This window comes from Macaca thibetana, chromosome 1 (assembly GCF_024542745.1).
Source record: "Macaca thibetana thibetana isolate TM-01 chromosome 1, ASM2454274v1, whole genome shotgun sequence".
NCBI lineage: Eukaryota > Metazoa > Chordata > Mammalia > Primates > Cercopithecidae > Macaca > Macaca thibetana.
This window is the reverse complement of record NC_065578.1, coordinates 93,771,224-93,786,502: the sequence shown is the minus strand read 5'-3', so window position 1 is coordinate 93,786,502 and position 15,279 is coordinate 93,771,224. Positions and strand designations below refer to the sequence as shown.

Below are 15,279 nucleotides of genomic sequence, written 5' to 3'. Positions count from 1 at the left end.
TGATATTATTTTATAGGTATAGTAGGGTTGAACACAGAAGTAAATAAATTGTAGATAATGGAAGTCATGTTTCCCACTGTCAGAAAAAAGAAGTTACAAATCAGCAGAAGAAGAATGGCTAGAATGAACCCTGTGGTGCTAGAATAGGGTCAAAGATAGCAGTAGGAACTCATGTTGATTGATTGATAGATGATGTAGAAATAAAAAGAACTTTCATTTACCATACCTGGAACAATTTTGAAACAAACTTAGTAATGATAGTATTGGATTATAACCCAAAGAATAAAATAAAAATTCACTAGTCTACACTGATAAAAAATTATGATTGAATAAATAAATAGGGCAAAGAAAAAAACTCTTTCTCACAGAAAAATTCCAGCATTCCAAAGAATAAATGTAGATGGAATGAGTGCAATAATAAAAAAAAAATTTGAACATTTCAGTAATAATTATTGTGGTTAAGACTCAGGGATGAATGCTAAAATTACTGGGCGAAATTTTAAAGAGAAACAGAATAGTAGCATAGCCTCAAAGTATCTTCCCCAAAATATATATCAAATGCTGTGGTAATTTTGATGTCCAAAAATTCTTTGATATTCCTCCCTCCATGCAGTGTAATTTATTTACCGAGCCCTTGAGTGTTAATTGAAGTTAGTAACTTGTTTCTAATGAATAGAATATGGAAGGAAAAAATAGTAATTTTATAGTAGAGAAACCTGGCATGCACCACCTTAGCCAAGTGATCAAGGTTAAAAACACCAGGAATAAATTGATGAGCACATGTTGATATCATGTGTCCTTGATATGATGCAATGAGACCAGTACTTCATCTCCATGGCATTCCCCACAAAAGTCCATAACTCCAGTCTAATCATCAAGAAACATCAGATCTCAAATCAAGGGATATTCTACAAAATACCTGACCAGTACTCTTCAAAAGTGTCAAGTTCATGAACAACAAGGAAAGACTGAGAAACCATCACAGATTGGAGGAGGCTGAGGAGTCACAGTGGCTGAGTGCAATGTGGGATCCCACTGGATCCTGGAGCAGAAAAAGAGCATACGTGGAAAAGCTGGGGAAATTGAAATGAAGTCTGTGGCTAGTTAGTAGTGCTGTACCAATGTTGATTTCTTGGGTTTGATAAACGTGCCATACTTAGATACAATGGTAACATTAGGGGAAGCTGGATGAAAGGTATACAAGGATTCTCTTTACTATCTGCAACTTGTCTATATATTAATAGCTAAAATTGTTTCAAAATAGCAAGTTTATAAAAAGGTTATGATAAAATGTCTTCAGTGCCACAATAAAAAAAAAAGTGTCTAATCAAGAGCTTTATTTTTGCATCCTGAAATAGGTAAGAAACTAGCATAAGTAGACAAATCCTAAAAAAAAAATTTAAATATAAAGAAATATAGATGAATACACACTTTTTTCTTGAAATACAACATCACAGGCCTATCAGCAAAACCTGGGAAAATAGCCTGCAAATCACATGAGACTAGAACTAATTACTTTGCCATTTAGCTTGCTTTTCATATCTTTAAATGAACCTCCAGAGATCATGTGGTTCCAGGCCAGGGAACCATTTCATTCCCATCCAGGCCCATGGGCTCAAAGGAAAACATTAACATTAGTACAAAGTAACTCAATATGATTTCAGGTATTTTTCAGAGGTAGAAATGTTTAATGTTATATTTATGTGACTATAAAATTAAGAAGAATTTATGTAAAATTGTTCTATAAACACACACACACACACGCGCGCGCACACACACACACACACACACTTCCATTCACATTAGGAACAGTTTGTGGAACGAGAGGCAGACGAGAGGAAAGGAGATGAAGAGGAGCTTCCTATATCACTGCGTGGGCACTGACTTGATGGTGACCCCTGCAGGGGGTCCTAGAAAATAAGGTTGGATGAAGTGTTTGCTGGAAGCTCCTGAGAGTAACGGTAGTCTGAGTCCTAGTGAATGATGAATGCTAAAGTTCAGTAAGTGAGGTTTTGTTGTCAGGTCCAAGAGGCAAAAGGGGAAAAATGAATGATAATCCCAGCTTCTGTTTATAGTGATGTATCTCACTTTGTTCTCACAATAGCCCTATGAGATAGACACTATTCTTATCCCCTTTAATAACTGGGGAAACTGAAGCTAAGAGACATTAAGGAACTTGCCCAAGCTCACACAGCTAGTAATTGAGGAAACAGGATTGGAATCTAGGGTTCTATTGGAATCTATTGCTTGAGTTCTTAACCACAGTACAGAGTCTAAAGTTGAGCAGACACAACAACCAAGAAGGAAAGGATAGACAGAAATAATGTGAGAGAGTTTAGCATTTGCTTCAAAAACCTGAGATCCATTTTCAATGCTGCTAGGACTGGTTTCCAGGTTTAAAGATTGGAGGAAACAAAGAAAGAGCCATGGAGACAAAAACATGAAAGTGTTTCTCTCTGTCTGTCTCTCTGTCTCTCTGTCTGTGTGTGTGTCTCTCTCTCTCTTTCTGTCTCTCTGTCTGTGTGTCTCTTTGTCTCTCTCTCACACACACACGCGCACACACACACACACTCACACTGTAGTCTCATAGAGGAAATGGAAATGGAATCACTACAGGTAACCACTTACACCTGCAGAATTAATTTTAATGGCAAAAACAGCAATTACTTTTGCACCAACTATTTTTATTTGCTCTTTCAGATCCATTTGCCATCTCTTTGGCCCTCTGCACTGTGTCCCAAGATCCTGACCTTTATCAATAGCATTAACCAAGTCTGCAGTTGGGTTCGGCCAATGGGAAGCACTGGTAAGAGACTGGAAAATTGGAGGACAGAAACAAGCTGATGGACTTATTCCCCTGATTGTCTCCTCGACTGGTGATAATTTATGCATTCCTATGCCAAAGGCCACGGTTCCTGCTGGGAAGTCCTCTTCCACTACTACAGCTCTCACTGGTCTCAGTAATCTCTCCCTCTCCTGGCTTTTCCAGTTTAGAAATGGTAATGGCCTCCTGCTGTTGCTAGCCCCGTGGAATTCCACCATCTCTTCTAGTTTTGCTATATCTTGTCACATGTCTGTGAACAGCACTTTCATTAATTGCCTCCTTTCATGGTTCTCTTTCCTGCCAGGCTCTTGACTGATAAAGCAATTAAAAAGGGAGTAGGATGGCTCTAGGAAACAGAACATATGGATAACCCTCTTGCTAGGGGGAATATTGAGACAAACATTAACCAGACTATGGAATGGAATGCCGAAGAAAAGCAAGGTTCAGGGGGATACCCAAGGCATTTAGTGGCTAAGGTAATAGTAAGCACAAAGATTGCATGGCCTGGGATGTCTCATCACACTGGAGAGCATACAGACACAAGGCATTGGTGGGAAATCAGAAAGTGTCTATCGCATTTTTAAAAGAGTCTCTTAGGTCCTATAGATACAAGACAGACATGCTTGAAAATTAAACACAGAGCCTGATTGGAAACACTGCAGAGTTGAAGGGTCCTTTTGATCTTCAGTCTAACACTCTCCGAATGGAACTATTTTGGCTGGAATGCAGTGTCGATAAAACGCACAACAGTTTAGGTCTCTTGTAGTAAGTTACAACATCGATAGGAAAGGAGTAGGAACCTAAGACACGTGGTGGAGACATTTGAGCAAAAGAGGTGGGGCTGAGAACTTTGAATCCTCATGTCCCCTGAACATTCCTTGTCAGCACAAGCATTTTCTTCTCTGCTCTCTGAGGGAACCAGACTCCCCCTTAATAAAAATCTGCCAATGGCTACATTTTCCCATTTAACTTGTCCATTGGGCTGGTGGCAAAAGCCAAACTGGCCTTGGAATATGAATGTGGATTTTTTCAAGCTTAAGTAGGTGATGATGTCATTTGCAGTCTGGCACCTGGTGTGCAGATACTGACATGGAAAATGCTTTTTCTCCATTTCTATTAGCAAAGGTAATCAGAAACAGTTTACTTTTACAAGGCACACCATCATTGTTTTATTTCAAGGCTATGTCAACTATCTATTCTGTCATAATAGAATCCAGAGGATGATAATATTACTGTCTCACAGATTATCATACCGGTCCATTACGTTGGTGACATTACGCTAATGGTGCCTGGTGAGCAGTAAGAAACAAGCACTCTAAGTTGCCTTTGTCAATTACATGTATGCTAAAGAATAGATGAAAAATTCTGACAGAGTTTAAAGGTCTGAAACACCAGTGAAGTTTCTGTGGGTCCAGTGGTAGAGGCATATTAAAATAACTGCTCCAAAAGTTAAAAACAAGTTGTTATACCTGGCATCTTCCACCACAAAGAAAACTCTTTGCATTTCAGAGGCCACCTACACCATATTTGAGCATCCTTCTCTGACCCTGTAAGCAAGTGACACACAAGTCATTCAGTTTTGAGTGGTGTCCAGAGCAAGAAAAGGCTCTGCATCAGGTTCAGGCTGCAGGGCTAATTGCCCTGCCACATTGGCCTTATAACTTTATAGGATCAATTGTATTGGAAAGATCTCTGTCAGATATAAATGCTATAATAGGTCTCCTGGTTGATTAAAATAATGCCAACCTGGATATACCCTTCTTTCTGAAACTTAAACTATTTTTACTGAATATATATATTCAACTGAATTTGACTTTGTGTGTGTGTGTCTTCAATTGCAATCTTCTTTCTTTCTTCTCTGCTCTTTCTTTTTTTGAGATGGAGTCTCACTCTGTTGCCCGGGCTGGAGTGCAGTGGCGTGATCTCAGCTCACTGCAACCTCCACCTCTCAGCAGGTTCAAGTGATTCTCAGGTTCAAGTGAGTCTTCTGCCTCAGCCTCCCAGGTAGCTGAGATTACAGGCATGCACCACCACACCTAGCTAATTTTTGTATTTTTAGTAGAGACAGGGTTTCACCATGTTGACCAGGCTGGTCTTGAACTTCTGACTTCAGGTGATTCACTTGCCTCAGCCTCCCAAAGTGCTGGGATTACAGGGGTGAGCTACCATGCCCAGCCCACAGTCTTCTTTCAATCTCTTTTGGATCTTCCTCCTTCTCCCTCTCTCTGTCTTTCCCCCTTTCTCCTCCTCTTTCTCTTCCACTTTACTCTTTCTCTTTCTGAATAAGTATGTATTGAATATATATTATGTGTCAGAGATTGTGCTAAGCATGCTATTCTTTGAGTTCTTTAGTCGAGGACTTACAACCATCTACAATAAGACTTTTCTTTCTTTCTTTTGTTTTTTGTTTTTGTTTTTGTTTTTGTTTTGTTTTGTTTTGTTTTGTTTTAGATGGAGTCTCGCTTTGTCACCAGGCTGGAGTACAGTGGTGTGATCTTGAGTCACTGCAATCTCTGCCTCCCGGGTTCAAATGATTCTCCTGCCTCAGCCTCCCAAGTAGCTGGGATTACAGATGCGCACCACCACAACCAGCTAAGTTTTATATTTTGAGTAGAGATGGGGTTTTACCATGTTAACCAGGATAGTCTCCATCTCTTGACCTCATGATCTGCCCATCTCAGCCTCCCAAAGTGTTGGGATTACAGGCATGAGCCACCATGCCCAGCCTACAATAAGACTTTTCTAGACAGACTCTTTTCTTTAAAAAAAAGGTCACAAATCTCTCTATAAAGACCCATATTTTCTCTGTTTTCAGATTTTAGGAGAAGGCACAGTTGTTTTCATCACTTTGATTTAAAAAATGGTCCTCTTCTGAGAGAACTACCCTCTTCCATTGAACTCTCATCACTGGGAAAGATGTATTTATGGAACAGGAACAGAGGGAAAGTACAATGACATGCCCTCCGGTGACCAATGGGATGGCAGATGTCAACATCAGATTCCCCTTATCACAAGCACTCATTTTAAGGTAAGATGGATAGAATGCTTCAAAAAGTAAAGCAAAATGTCTAACAGGATAGACTAGGGCTGTGCTGCAGTAATAAACAACTTCAAAATCTCACCGATCTAACACAACACACATAATTTCTTGCTCTTGTCATATGTTTTTTGTTGACCTACTGTGGGCACCATTCTGCATGATCCTCACACAAGGACTCAGGCTGATGGAGCTTCATCTACAGCTTTTCAGGTCACTGTGGCAGAAGGGAAATCCATGGCGGATAGTGCCTTGGCTTTTAAAGGCTTCCATGGGAACGAAAACATGTCATTTCCACATGCATCCTATTGGTTAAAGCCATGTTGAGTTTAAGAGGGAGAACAAGAATTCTATTATATGCTTCAGAGGAGAAACAGAAATGTTGTTAAATAGCACTAATTACCACTGAGGCAGGAGAATAGGGTCTGAAGGCAAAGAACCTAAGGCCAAGTCACACTGACTTCCTAGAACTAAATCTAAAGAAAAAACCCCAACTTCCCATGCTCAAGTAACAAAAGGACCAAAGGCCACTTTGCAACCCCTCCTTCCCCCACCGTTTTCTGTGTGGCAGATGAAAAATTGAAAGTACTTCTGATTGGTCCCCTCCCACAACCAATCAGGCTGGTTGTGAGCCAAGTCTTCATTTGCATAGCACTATAACTTTGTAACTTCACTTCAACCTCTGATTGGTCTCTTTCTGCAACCAATCAGATGTTTGCACAGGACGTAAATTTGTAACTTTTTTTGAGGAAAGGGTCCAAAGATTCAAGGAGGTAAAAATATTAGAGTGAATGTATTATGTGTGATCAGAGAAACTGGTACTTGACAATGTTTCCTAGGGGGACCCAGAGGACACCTCTTTCATGAAAGCAATGAGGAGTGCAGTGCTAAGGAACACTTATTATTTGAGAAGTTTTATGATAACTGTCTTACATAGGCTGGGGTTGACAGGAGAAGATATTGCTGTGGAATTGAGATTCCTAGTATCAAAGGGATGACAGGACCTGGAATGGAAGAGGCCAAACGACAGCCCTGTTAGAGTGATGTGGACTTAGCTGTTATGACAGCTACTACAAGGCTAGGGTAGGATTCAGTATGCCTTGACCCTGAAGAATCTGCAGCAATGCTTGACAAGTCAGAGCATTCTGACGAGGGCGACAGAGAGTCAACCAAAGTGTTACTTACTTTTACTAAGTTGGTGCAAAAGTGATTGCATTAAAAATAATGGCCAAAAAACAGCAATCACTTTTGCACCAACCTACTATAATAGAAGGAATACATCAAGAGCTGGTGAACAGAAACGTTTACCAGTTTTCACTTCAGAAAAGCAGAGTTCCTCACCCAGTTTCCAGATAAGTTATTTCACAGACCTGGAGCCCACTCATTGAACAAGAGATGGGTCCCCTTAGGAAGGATTTTGCAATACTACTGCAAGGATATATGATAAACATTCCCCGAAAGGATCTAAGACTATTTATCAGCATCACTGTGAACCTGCAAAAAGAAAATCCTCAGACTTTCCAAGAACTGTTGTATATGAGGAACATGGCTCTGTGTTGATTCTGAATCAAAGGACCTGAAATATCTTTATTATCCTCCAGTTAGAATGGGGGCATAGAGAAGCCAAGTGATAAATGCAGCTTTAGCTAAAGTATTTCTCATAATGGGTTTAGTGGATCTGTTAGATCTAACCCTTGGCTATTTCTCTGGTTTCTGAATATGCTGTTGGGGTATGGATAGTTACTAACTGGCAGAACCTTCATATTTTTCTCCAACCTACAGAGTAAGAGCCATCATGGTAAGACACTTGCAACTGTCTTTCTCCTGAGCCAAGTTAATATGTCTGAGTTATCATACATATGGGAGGACTTGCAGAGATTAGCAACACCATTCAACACTTCAAAAGTGCAGGAGTGGACTGGGTACCATGGCTCATGCCTGTAATCCCAGCACTTTGCGATGCCAGGCCGAGTGGATCACCTGAGGCCAGGAGTTCAAGACCAGCCTGTCCAACATGGTGAAACCCTGTCTCTACTAAAAGTACAAAAATTAGCTGGACGTGGCAGCGTGCGCCTATAATCCCAGATACTCAAGAGGCCAAGGCAGGAGAATTGCTTGAACCCAGGGGTGGAGGTTGCAGTGAGCCCAGCTCATGCCACCGTACTCCAGCCTGAGTGACAGAGCGAGAGTCTGTCTCACAAAATAAATAAATAAATAAATAAATAAATAAATATAAAAAAGTGCAGGAGCATTGATATACATTATATTCTCAACCAATTACCCATGTGACCCCTACAGGAACTCTATGGACCATGGTAATGAGGGTGAATTTAACCAAGTGGTGGCTTAAATCAGGTCTGCCACATCAGATATGGTGTCTTCTAGAAGAGAACAAGACTGCTTTTGGCACTTGGTATGCGGCTATTGATCTGGTGAGTTTGTTCTTTCTTAATTTCCATCAGTAAGGACCAAAGGAGTTCATTTATACATAGAAAGAATGGCAGTACGTATTCGCCATTTTACCCCAGGTTTTCATTAACACTCTTGTTCTCTGTCACAATATAGTCTGCAGAGATCTTGGCTATCTTGACATTCTACAGACTATAACTGTGATCTATCATATTAATAATATCATGCTAATTGGACCTGATGCACAGGAAGTAGCAAATATTCTAGAGGCTTTAGAAAGACATATGCATGAAATCTAAAATGGCTGGTCTAGGAGGAAGATGATATCAGTGATGGCCTCCAGACTAGCTGCAGCCATAAGGACTTTAGCAGTGAAGGGAGTGGAATTTATTAGAACACCTTTTATGCATTGCTGAGACCAGCTCAGTCACAGAGACCATAACCCAGCGGTGCTACAAGAATTAAAGACACTCACAGAAATATAGTGTGTGGAGTGGCAAATCAGGGGACTCACAGCCTTCAGAGCTGAGAGACCCGAACAGAGATTTACCCACATATTTACTGACAGCAAGCCAGTGATAAACATTGTTTCTATAGATTACAGAGTAACTAAAAGTATTCTTTATGGGAAACAAAGGGATGGGCTGAAACAAAGGGATGGGTCTGGCTAGTTATCTGCAGCAGGAACATATCCTTAAGGCACCGATCACTCATGCTATTGTTTGTGGTTCAGGAACACCTTTAAGTGGTTTTCTGCCCCGGGGGGGCCAGGTGTTCCTTACCCTCACTCCGGTACACCCACAACCTTCAGCGTGGGCATCATGGCCATCATGAACATGTCACAGAGCTGCAGAGATTTTGTTTATGGCTAGTTTGGGTGCCAGTTTATGGCCAGATGTGGGGGCCTGTTCCCAACAATGCATGACTTTATATCCTCTCCAGCCTCTTAGGCATCACTGCAGTAACCAGTTTTGGACAGGCTTCAAATAGTTTTGCACAGAAATAATCTGATAGTATTTTACCTCAGCCTACCACGTTCTATAACTGTTGCTTCCTGCCCTGGAGATTCTTTAATAATGAAGTGTGTGATACCGGTAGGAAGTCACTTGCCACCACGAGCCAAATGGAAATGCAAGGTAGTTACACTAATGGTGTAAAGCCTGCCCAATATGATTGGAAGCCAGTGGAGAAATGCTTTTCTCTCTCTTCACTCAGATGGGCAATTTTAAGATGCATCTCATAAGCTAGATCCTCAGAAGGTCTTGGCAGGATTGAGCAACAGTTGTCCATAAAGGCTGCCAAATCAATAATGCATCATGAAATTGTTTTTTGTTTTCCCTTCCATATTTTACTCCTCCAGACTTTCACTCCTCCTTCTTAGAATACTTCTTAAATAAACTACCTGAATGCAAGACTGGCTTTTGGAAGACTCAGGCTAAGATGATTCTTCATTGTCATTGTCTGTGTCACTCCACTTGTTCGGGGGAATTCTATCTTCTATGGCCATGTGATCTGAATGGGAACTGCTATATTCTTAGACACCTTTATCTCCTTGGCCACAGTAGTTGGTCAAGGGATGAATATGGGACACAAGATGGGGCAAGTAGGGGGCTTCTCCAGATTTTCTCTATTTGGAGCTACTGGGAAAAATAGCCTTCCTTTCTAGTTACAGAATTGTAAGCATGTAGGTTTTTAGCCACTTGTAGCATATTGTCCACAACTTGAAGAAATTAGTCTGAGAGAATAGAGCTGACATCAGAAAAAATTGGAGGGAAGGTACAAAGTGATAATCCAGAATGGCCTGCATCAATCATTCATTATCTAGCTACATATACCCTTTACGGTCATACAGCAATATATCTGTGTGTAGGTGGCAATAAGTTTCTCTTCTTGTAGACGTTAGTTTAACTGAATTTCTTTCACTTGTAATTCAAAGGTGTTCATAGGTAAGAATTCCTTCATGGGAATTATGTTTTATTTGTAAATAAATTTCGTGCCTGTCCCTTGCTTCCATGAAATAATTTTACTTGTACTTGGTAACTATAAGTAAATTTTACTTGAAAAGTATAGCCATGTCTGAAAAACATAAATAAGAAACATACAGAGTTGAAAAGCAGTGTGGGCTTTGATATCAAACAGACCTACCCCTTCTAAATTATGTGACCCTTGAGCAACTGACTTAACCTACCTGAGCCTTCACTCCCTCATTTTTATCGTAAGTGCTCAGGGCAGGACAATAGAAAGCATCTTGGGTATTTCAAGCAGGAAGAGATTTAGTACAAAGAATCAGATTCTTTAAAAATTATTTGCCCAGGAGGAATAAAAGTCTGGGAGGCCATCATTCACCATCACATTATAATGCTGCTGCTGTTATTCAAATATCAGAAAACTTCAGAGACCCTTGTCAAACTCAGAGCGGAAGATTGCGTAACATTGACAATGTTTACTTAACATCTTTCACCCATGCAGAATAAAAGTTGCTATTTTCCTCACACAACTATGTTTTATGAATGCCTGATCCTATATTTGAATTTTTTTCTTCTGTTAAGTACCACAATGGGTTTGGTTTTACTAAGGTAAACCCAAAAGTGAGTTTGTGAAACAGTTCAAGAAATGGAATTGTTCTTCATAATAGAAGAGTTTGGAGTTCTTCAGACCATCAAGAAGGGAAGGGGTAAGGATGAGGAGGAAAATGGGAGAAATATGGAGAGAGGAGAGAGCAAGGTTGTTAGTAGCCTGGTGCCATGTGGGATGCAGCAGGGAGCTCCAAGAGCTTATAGAAATAGAAATGGTTACCTGTTAGTGTCTTTTAAAAAAATGCCACATGGTACATCTAGTTCTAGATCCTTGAGGAATCGCCATACTGTTTTCCATAATGGTTGAACTAGTTTACAATCCCACCAACAGTGTAAAAGTGTTCCTATTTCTCCACATCCTCTCTAGCACCTGTTGTTTCCTGACTTTTTAATGATTGCCATTCTAACTGGTGTGAGATGGTATCTCATTGTGGTTTTGATTTGCATTTATCTGATGACCAGTGATGATGAGCATTTTTTCATGTGTCTATTGGCTGTATGAATGTCTTCTTTTGAGAAATGTCTGTTCATATCCTTTGCCCACTTTTTGATGGGGTTGTTTGTTTTTTTCTTGTAAATTTGTTTGAGTTCTTTGTAGGTTCTGGATATTAGCCCTTTGTCTGATGAATAGATTGCAAAAATTTTCTCCCATTCTGTAGGTTGCCTGTTCACTCTTATGGTAGTTTCTTTTGCTGTGCAGAAGCTCTTTAGTTTAATGAGATCCCATTTGTCAATTTTGGCTTTTGTTGCCGTTGCTTTTGGTGTTTTAGACATGAAGTCTTTGCCCATGCCTATGTCCTGAATGGTACTACCTAGGTTTTCTTCTAGGGTTTTTATGGTATTAGGTCTAAACCCATTACTAGGTATATACCCAAAGGATTATAAATCATGCTGCTATAAAGACACATGCACACGTATGTTTTTTGCGGCACTATTCACAATAGCAAAGACTTGGAATCAACCCAAATGTCCATCAGTGACAGACTGGATTAAGAAAATGTGGCACATATACACCATGGAATACTATGCAGCCATAAAAAAGGATGAGTTTGTGTCCTTTGTAGGGACATGGATGCAGCTGGAAACCATCATTCTTAGCAAACTATCACAAGAACAGAAAACCAAACACCGCATGTTCTCACTCATAGGTGGGAACTGAACAATGAGATCACTTGGACTCGGGAAGGGGAACATCACACACCGGGGCCTATCATGGGGAGGGGGGAGGGGGGAGGGATTGCATTGGGAGTTATACCTGATGTAAATGACGAGTTGATGGGTGCTGACGAGTTGATGGGTGCAGCACACCAACATGGCACAAGTATACATATGTAACAAACCTGCATGTTATGCACATGTACCCTAGAACTTAAAGTATAATAATAATAATAAATAAATTTTTTTAAAAAAAGAATAAAGTGTTGGGAAAATAAAAAACAAACAATCAAACAACAAACAACAACAACAAAAAAATTGCCACAGTTAAGGCACCATCACTGCTTCTAGTTTCCACCAAACCAACAGTAAGTAATGATGGTATGGACTATTTCAAACTACTCAAGTCCTGTTGTTAAATACAGGCTCAGAAAAGTGAAGTGGCCCACTCGAGGTGTCAGAGTGGCAAATGGCAGAGTCAGAACACACACCCAGGCACTTGGCAATAACGCTAGGGAAGGTGTCCGACTTTCCATAAATTGTGAAATAAAGGTTCAAGCATATTTAGCAGGAAAAGCTTCACATAGAAAAGATGTTCCAAAATACAGAACCAAAGCTAAATAATTTCTGTGAGCACATCTACTGAAAAGAAAATGTTAACAAATCAAGGAGCAGTTAAACTTCTTATAGCAGCTCAAAATAATCATCATAGTCTCTCATAGATACAATTCTAAAAATTAAATAGAATAAAAGAAATGCTACTCATTGAAAATCTTAATAGAACCAGTAAATTTTTATTTTATTTTATCATTATTTTCTTTTGAGATGGAGTCTTACTCTGTCACCCAGGCTGGAGTGCAGTAGCTCAATCTAAGCTCACTGCAACCTCCGCCTCTTCAGTTCAAGCAATCTTCCTGCCTCAGCCTTCTGACCAGGGAGCTTTTTAGTCGTCAAATACTCGATTGACTGCTTAGAAAGTTCAAATTGTTATATTTATAATTCTCATATTGACTGCAAAGGATTCAGAAAGTATAAAAAGTTATTACACTAATCCTATAGCATTTTGACTGCCTTTTGCCAAATTTATTGTATATATTGACTTGTGATATTGTTATGTATGTACCTGTATTTTTTTTTTTTTTTTTTTTTTTGAGACGAAGTCTCGCTCTGTCGCCCAGGCCGGAGTGTGGTGGCGCGATCTCAGCTCACTGCAAGGTCCGCCTCCCGGGTTTACACCCTTCTCCTGCCTCAGCTTCCCGAGTAGCTGGGACTACAGGTGCCCGCCACCTCGCCCGGCTAGTTTTTTGTATTTTTTTAGTAGAGATGGGGTTTCACCGTGTTAGTCAGGATGGTCTCGATCTCCTGACCTCGTGATCCACCCATCTCGGCCTCCCAAAGTGCTGGGATTACAGGCTTGAGCCACCACGCCCGGCCTATGTACTTGTATTTTCCCTTCCACTGGATTAAAGTTCAGCTTTGCATTTCTGCAAACTGCCTTGTAAATAATAAGAAGTAAATATATGCCAAATTAAATTGATAGTCTAGCGGTACTAATAATGTGTAATGGAAGAGATTAAAACCCAAGTTATCTTAGTAATTTGACACTTGCTTTGAAAAGTGTAGGAATGTGTATTATTTCTATTATGAAATTAAAATATAATTTAGGAAGCCCTGAATTGATATCACACCTTTCTTCCAAGGAGTCTGTTGCTCATCATGGCCTTGGAGGGCCATGATAGTTTAAGAAATAGATGGTCATTGCCAAGCCCACCACCCTTCTACCCACCCATGGCCCAGAGAGAGGAGTTCTCAGTTCTTCATCTTGCTTTGAAGGGAAATGTGGCTTTTGCAGCTCTGTGGAATTTCTTTTTTTCTTTAAAACTTACATATAAAACATATTTAGAGAGAGAGAGAAGAAAGAAAGAAAGAAAGAAAGAAAGAAAGAAAGAAAGAAAGAAAGAAAGAAAGAAAGAAGAAAGAAAGAAAGAAGGAAGGAAGGAAGGAAGGAAGGAAGGAAGGAAGGAAGGAAGGAAGGAAGGAAGGAAGGAAGAAAGAAAGAAAGAAAGAAAGAAAGAAAGAAAGAAAGAAAGAAAGAAAGAAAGAAAAGAGAGAGAGAAAGAAAGAAAGAAAGAAAGAGAGAAATAGATTCTAAAAGTAATCTGTTCACTTCCAAAAATTTGGAAACTATAGTATGTATCAGGTATGAAGAAGGAAGTGAATATAACCTCTATAAACTAACTTTCTAGTCTTTTTTTCTTGAGCATTTTTTTCATGGTTAAGATTACACACTGAACATTCTACTTGGTAACCTGCTATATATAGACATATATCTATATGCATTTCCCCACCATGTATAAGAATTGAAGGCAGTCCTTAGTGACACAGATAAACATCTAAAGTTGGGTTAGGGTGACAGTTCCCAAACTATGGGTAATGATTAAGCTCAGATTCATAAGTTAGACATAGGAGCTTTTAAACGTAAAGTTCTTTGGAAGATTAGCTACACATATTTTCCGTGGACAGGAAAATGGAACTCATCTGTGTTTGAGGCCATGGCTGACACATGCAGAGTACTTCTGTACCACCAGGTGCATGACAGCCAGAGAAATGGCAACAGGTGGCAGGGAGTGGGTGTCAGTGGCTCCTGGTCAGGTGGTAAGTGCTTTGTGCAACAGCATGGGTACAGTCCTCTGGCCTCTTTCTTCTTAACTGCTCCACAGCAATTATGTTCTCTTGACACGTTTGCTCTTCCTCTTTTTTTTCTCACCTTGCTCTCTCTCTCTCTTTGCTTTGTATTCTGGAGTTGCCTCACATGCTGTGAAATCAAAGGTCTCCTTCCAGGCCACAAGTGTGTTTTATTTGCTGAGGACACTTTCTAGACTTCCTGGAATGCCAGTTCCAAGAGAATCTCATTTGTTCCCCAACACTCACCTCTCGGGATGGCCACTTGCCCCTTCCGTCGGCTAAGTGAATGCGCCATTCTTCACTCTGGAACAAGTCTGCCTGAGATGTTTCAGAGAGAGCAAGATTTAATCTGCCCAGATCTGGTTCCTGCTACAGGAAAAACTCAGTTCTCAGGGATTCATCTGTGCAGCTGCCACTCTACTTCCTGTTCCTGGCTGCTATCAAAGTCATTCACAACAGACATTGTTTTTTTAAAAAAACTGGTTTAGCCTTTGAGCAATGTATCTGCTCCTCATGTGTGTGCTTTAGGGCTGGGTAGGCCAGTAATTCTTCTTCTCTCCATCTCTTAGGGACTTTGGAGAAAGGCCCGGCCT

General features: G+C 40.2%; 2 protein-coding genes across 2 annotated transcripts in view; one reads left to right on the top strand and one right to left on the bottom strand.

Annotated features, from left to right (window-relative positions):
- Positions 1-12,175, bottom strand: part of ABCD3 (ATP binding cassette subfamily D member 3) — a 134,202-nt gene extending 122,027 nt beyond the window's left edge. The window contains exon 1 of the mRNA XM_050778140.1: positions 12,102-12,175. Coding sequence (XP_050634097.1) covers positions 12,102-12,175 — 74 coding nt within the window. The remainder of the gene's footprint in view (positions 1-12,101) is intronic.
- LOC126947599 (protein FAM136A-like) overlaps positions 1-15,279 on the top strand; it is a 151,197-nt gene that overhangs the window by 112,645 nt on the left and 23,273 nt on the right. The gene's annotated exons all lie outside the window — the stretch shown is intronic.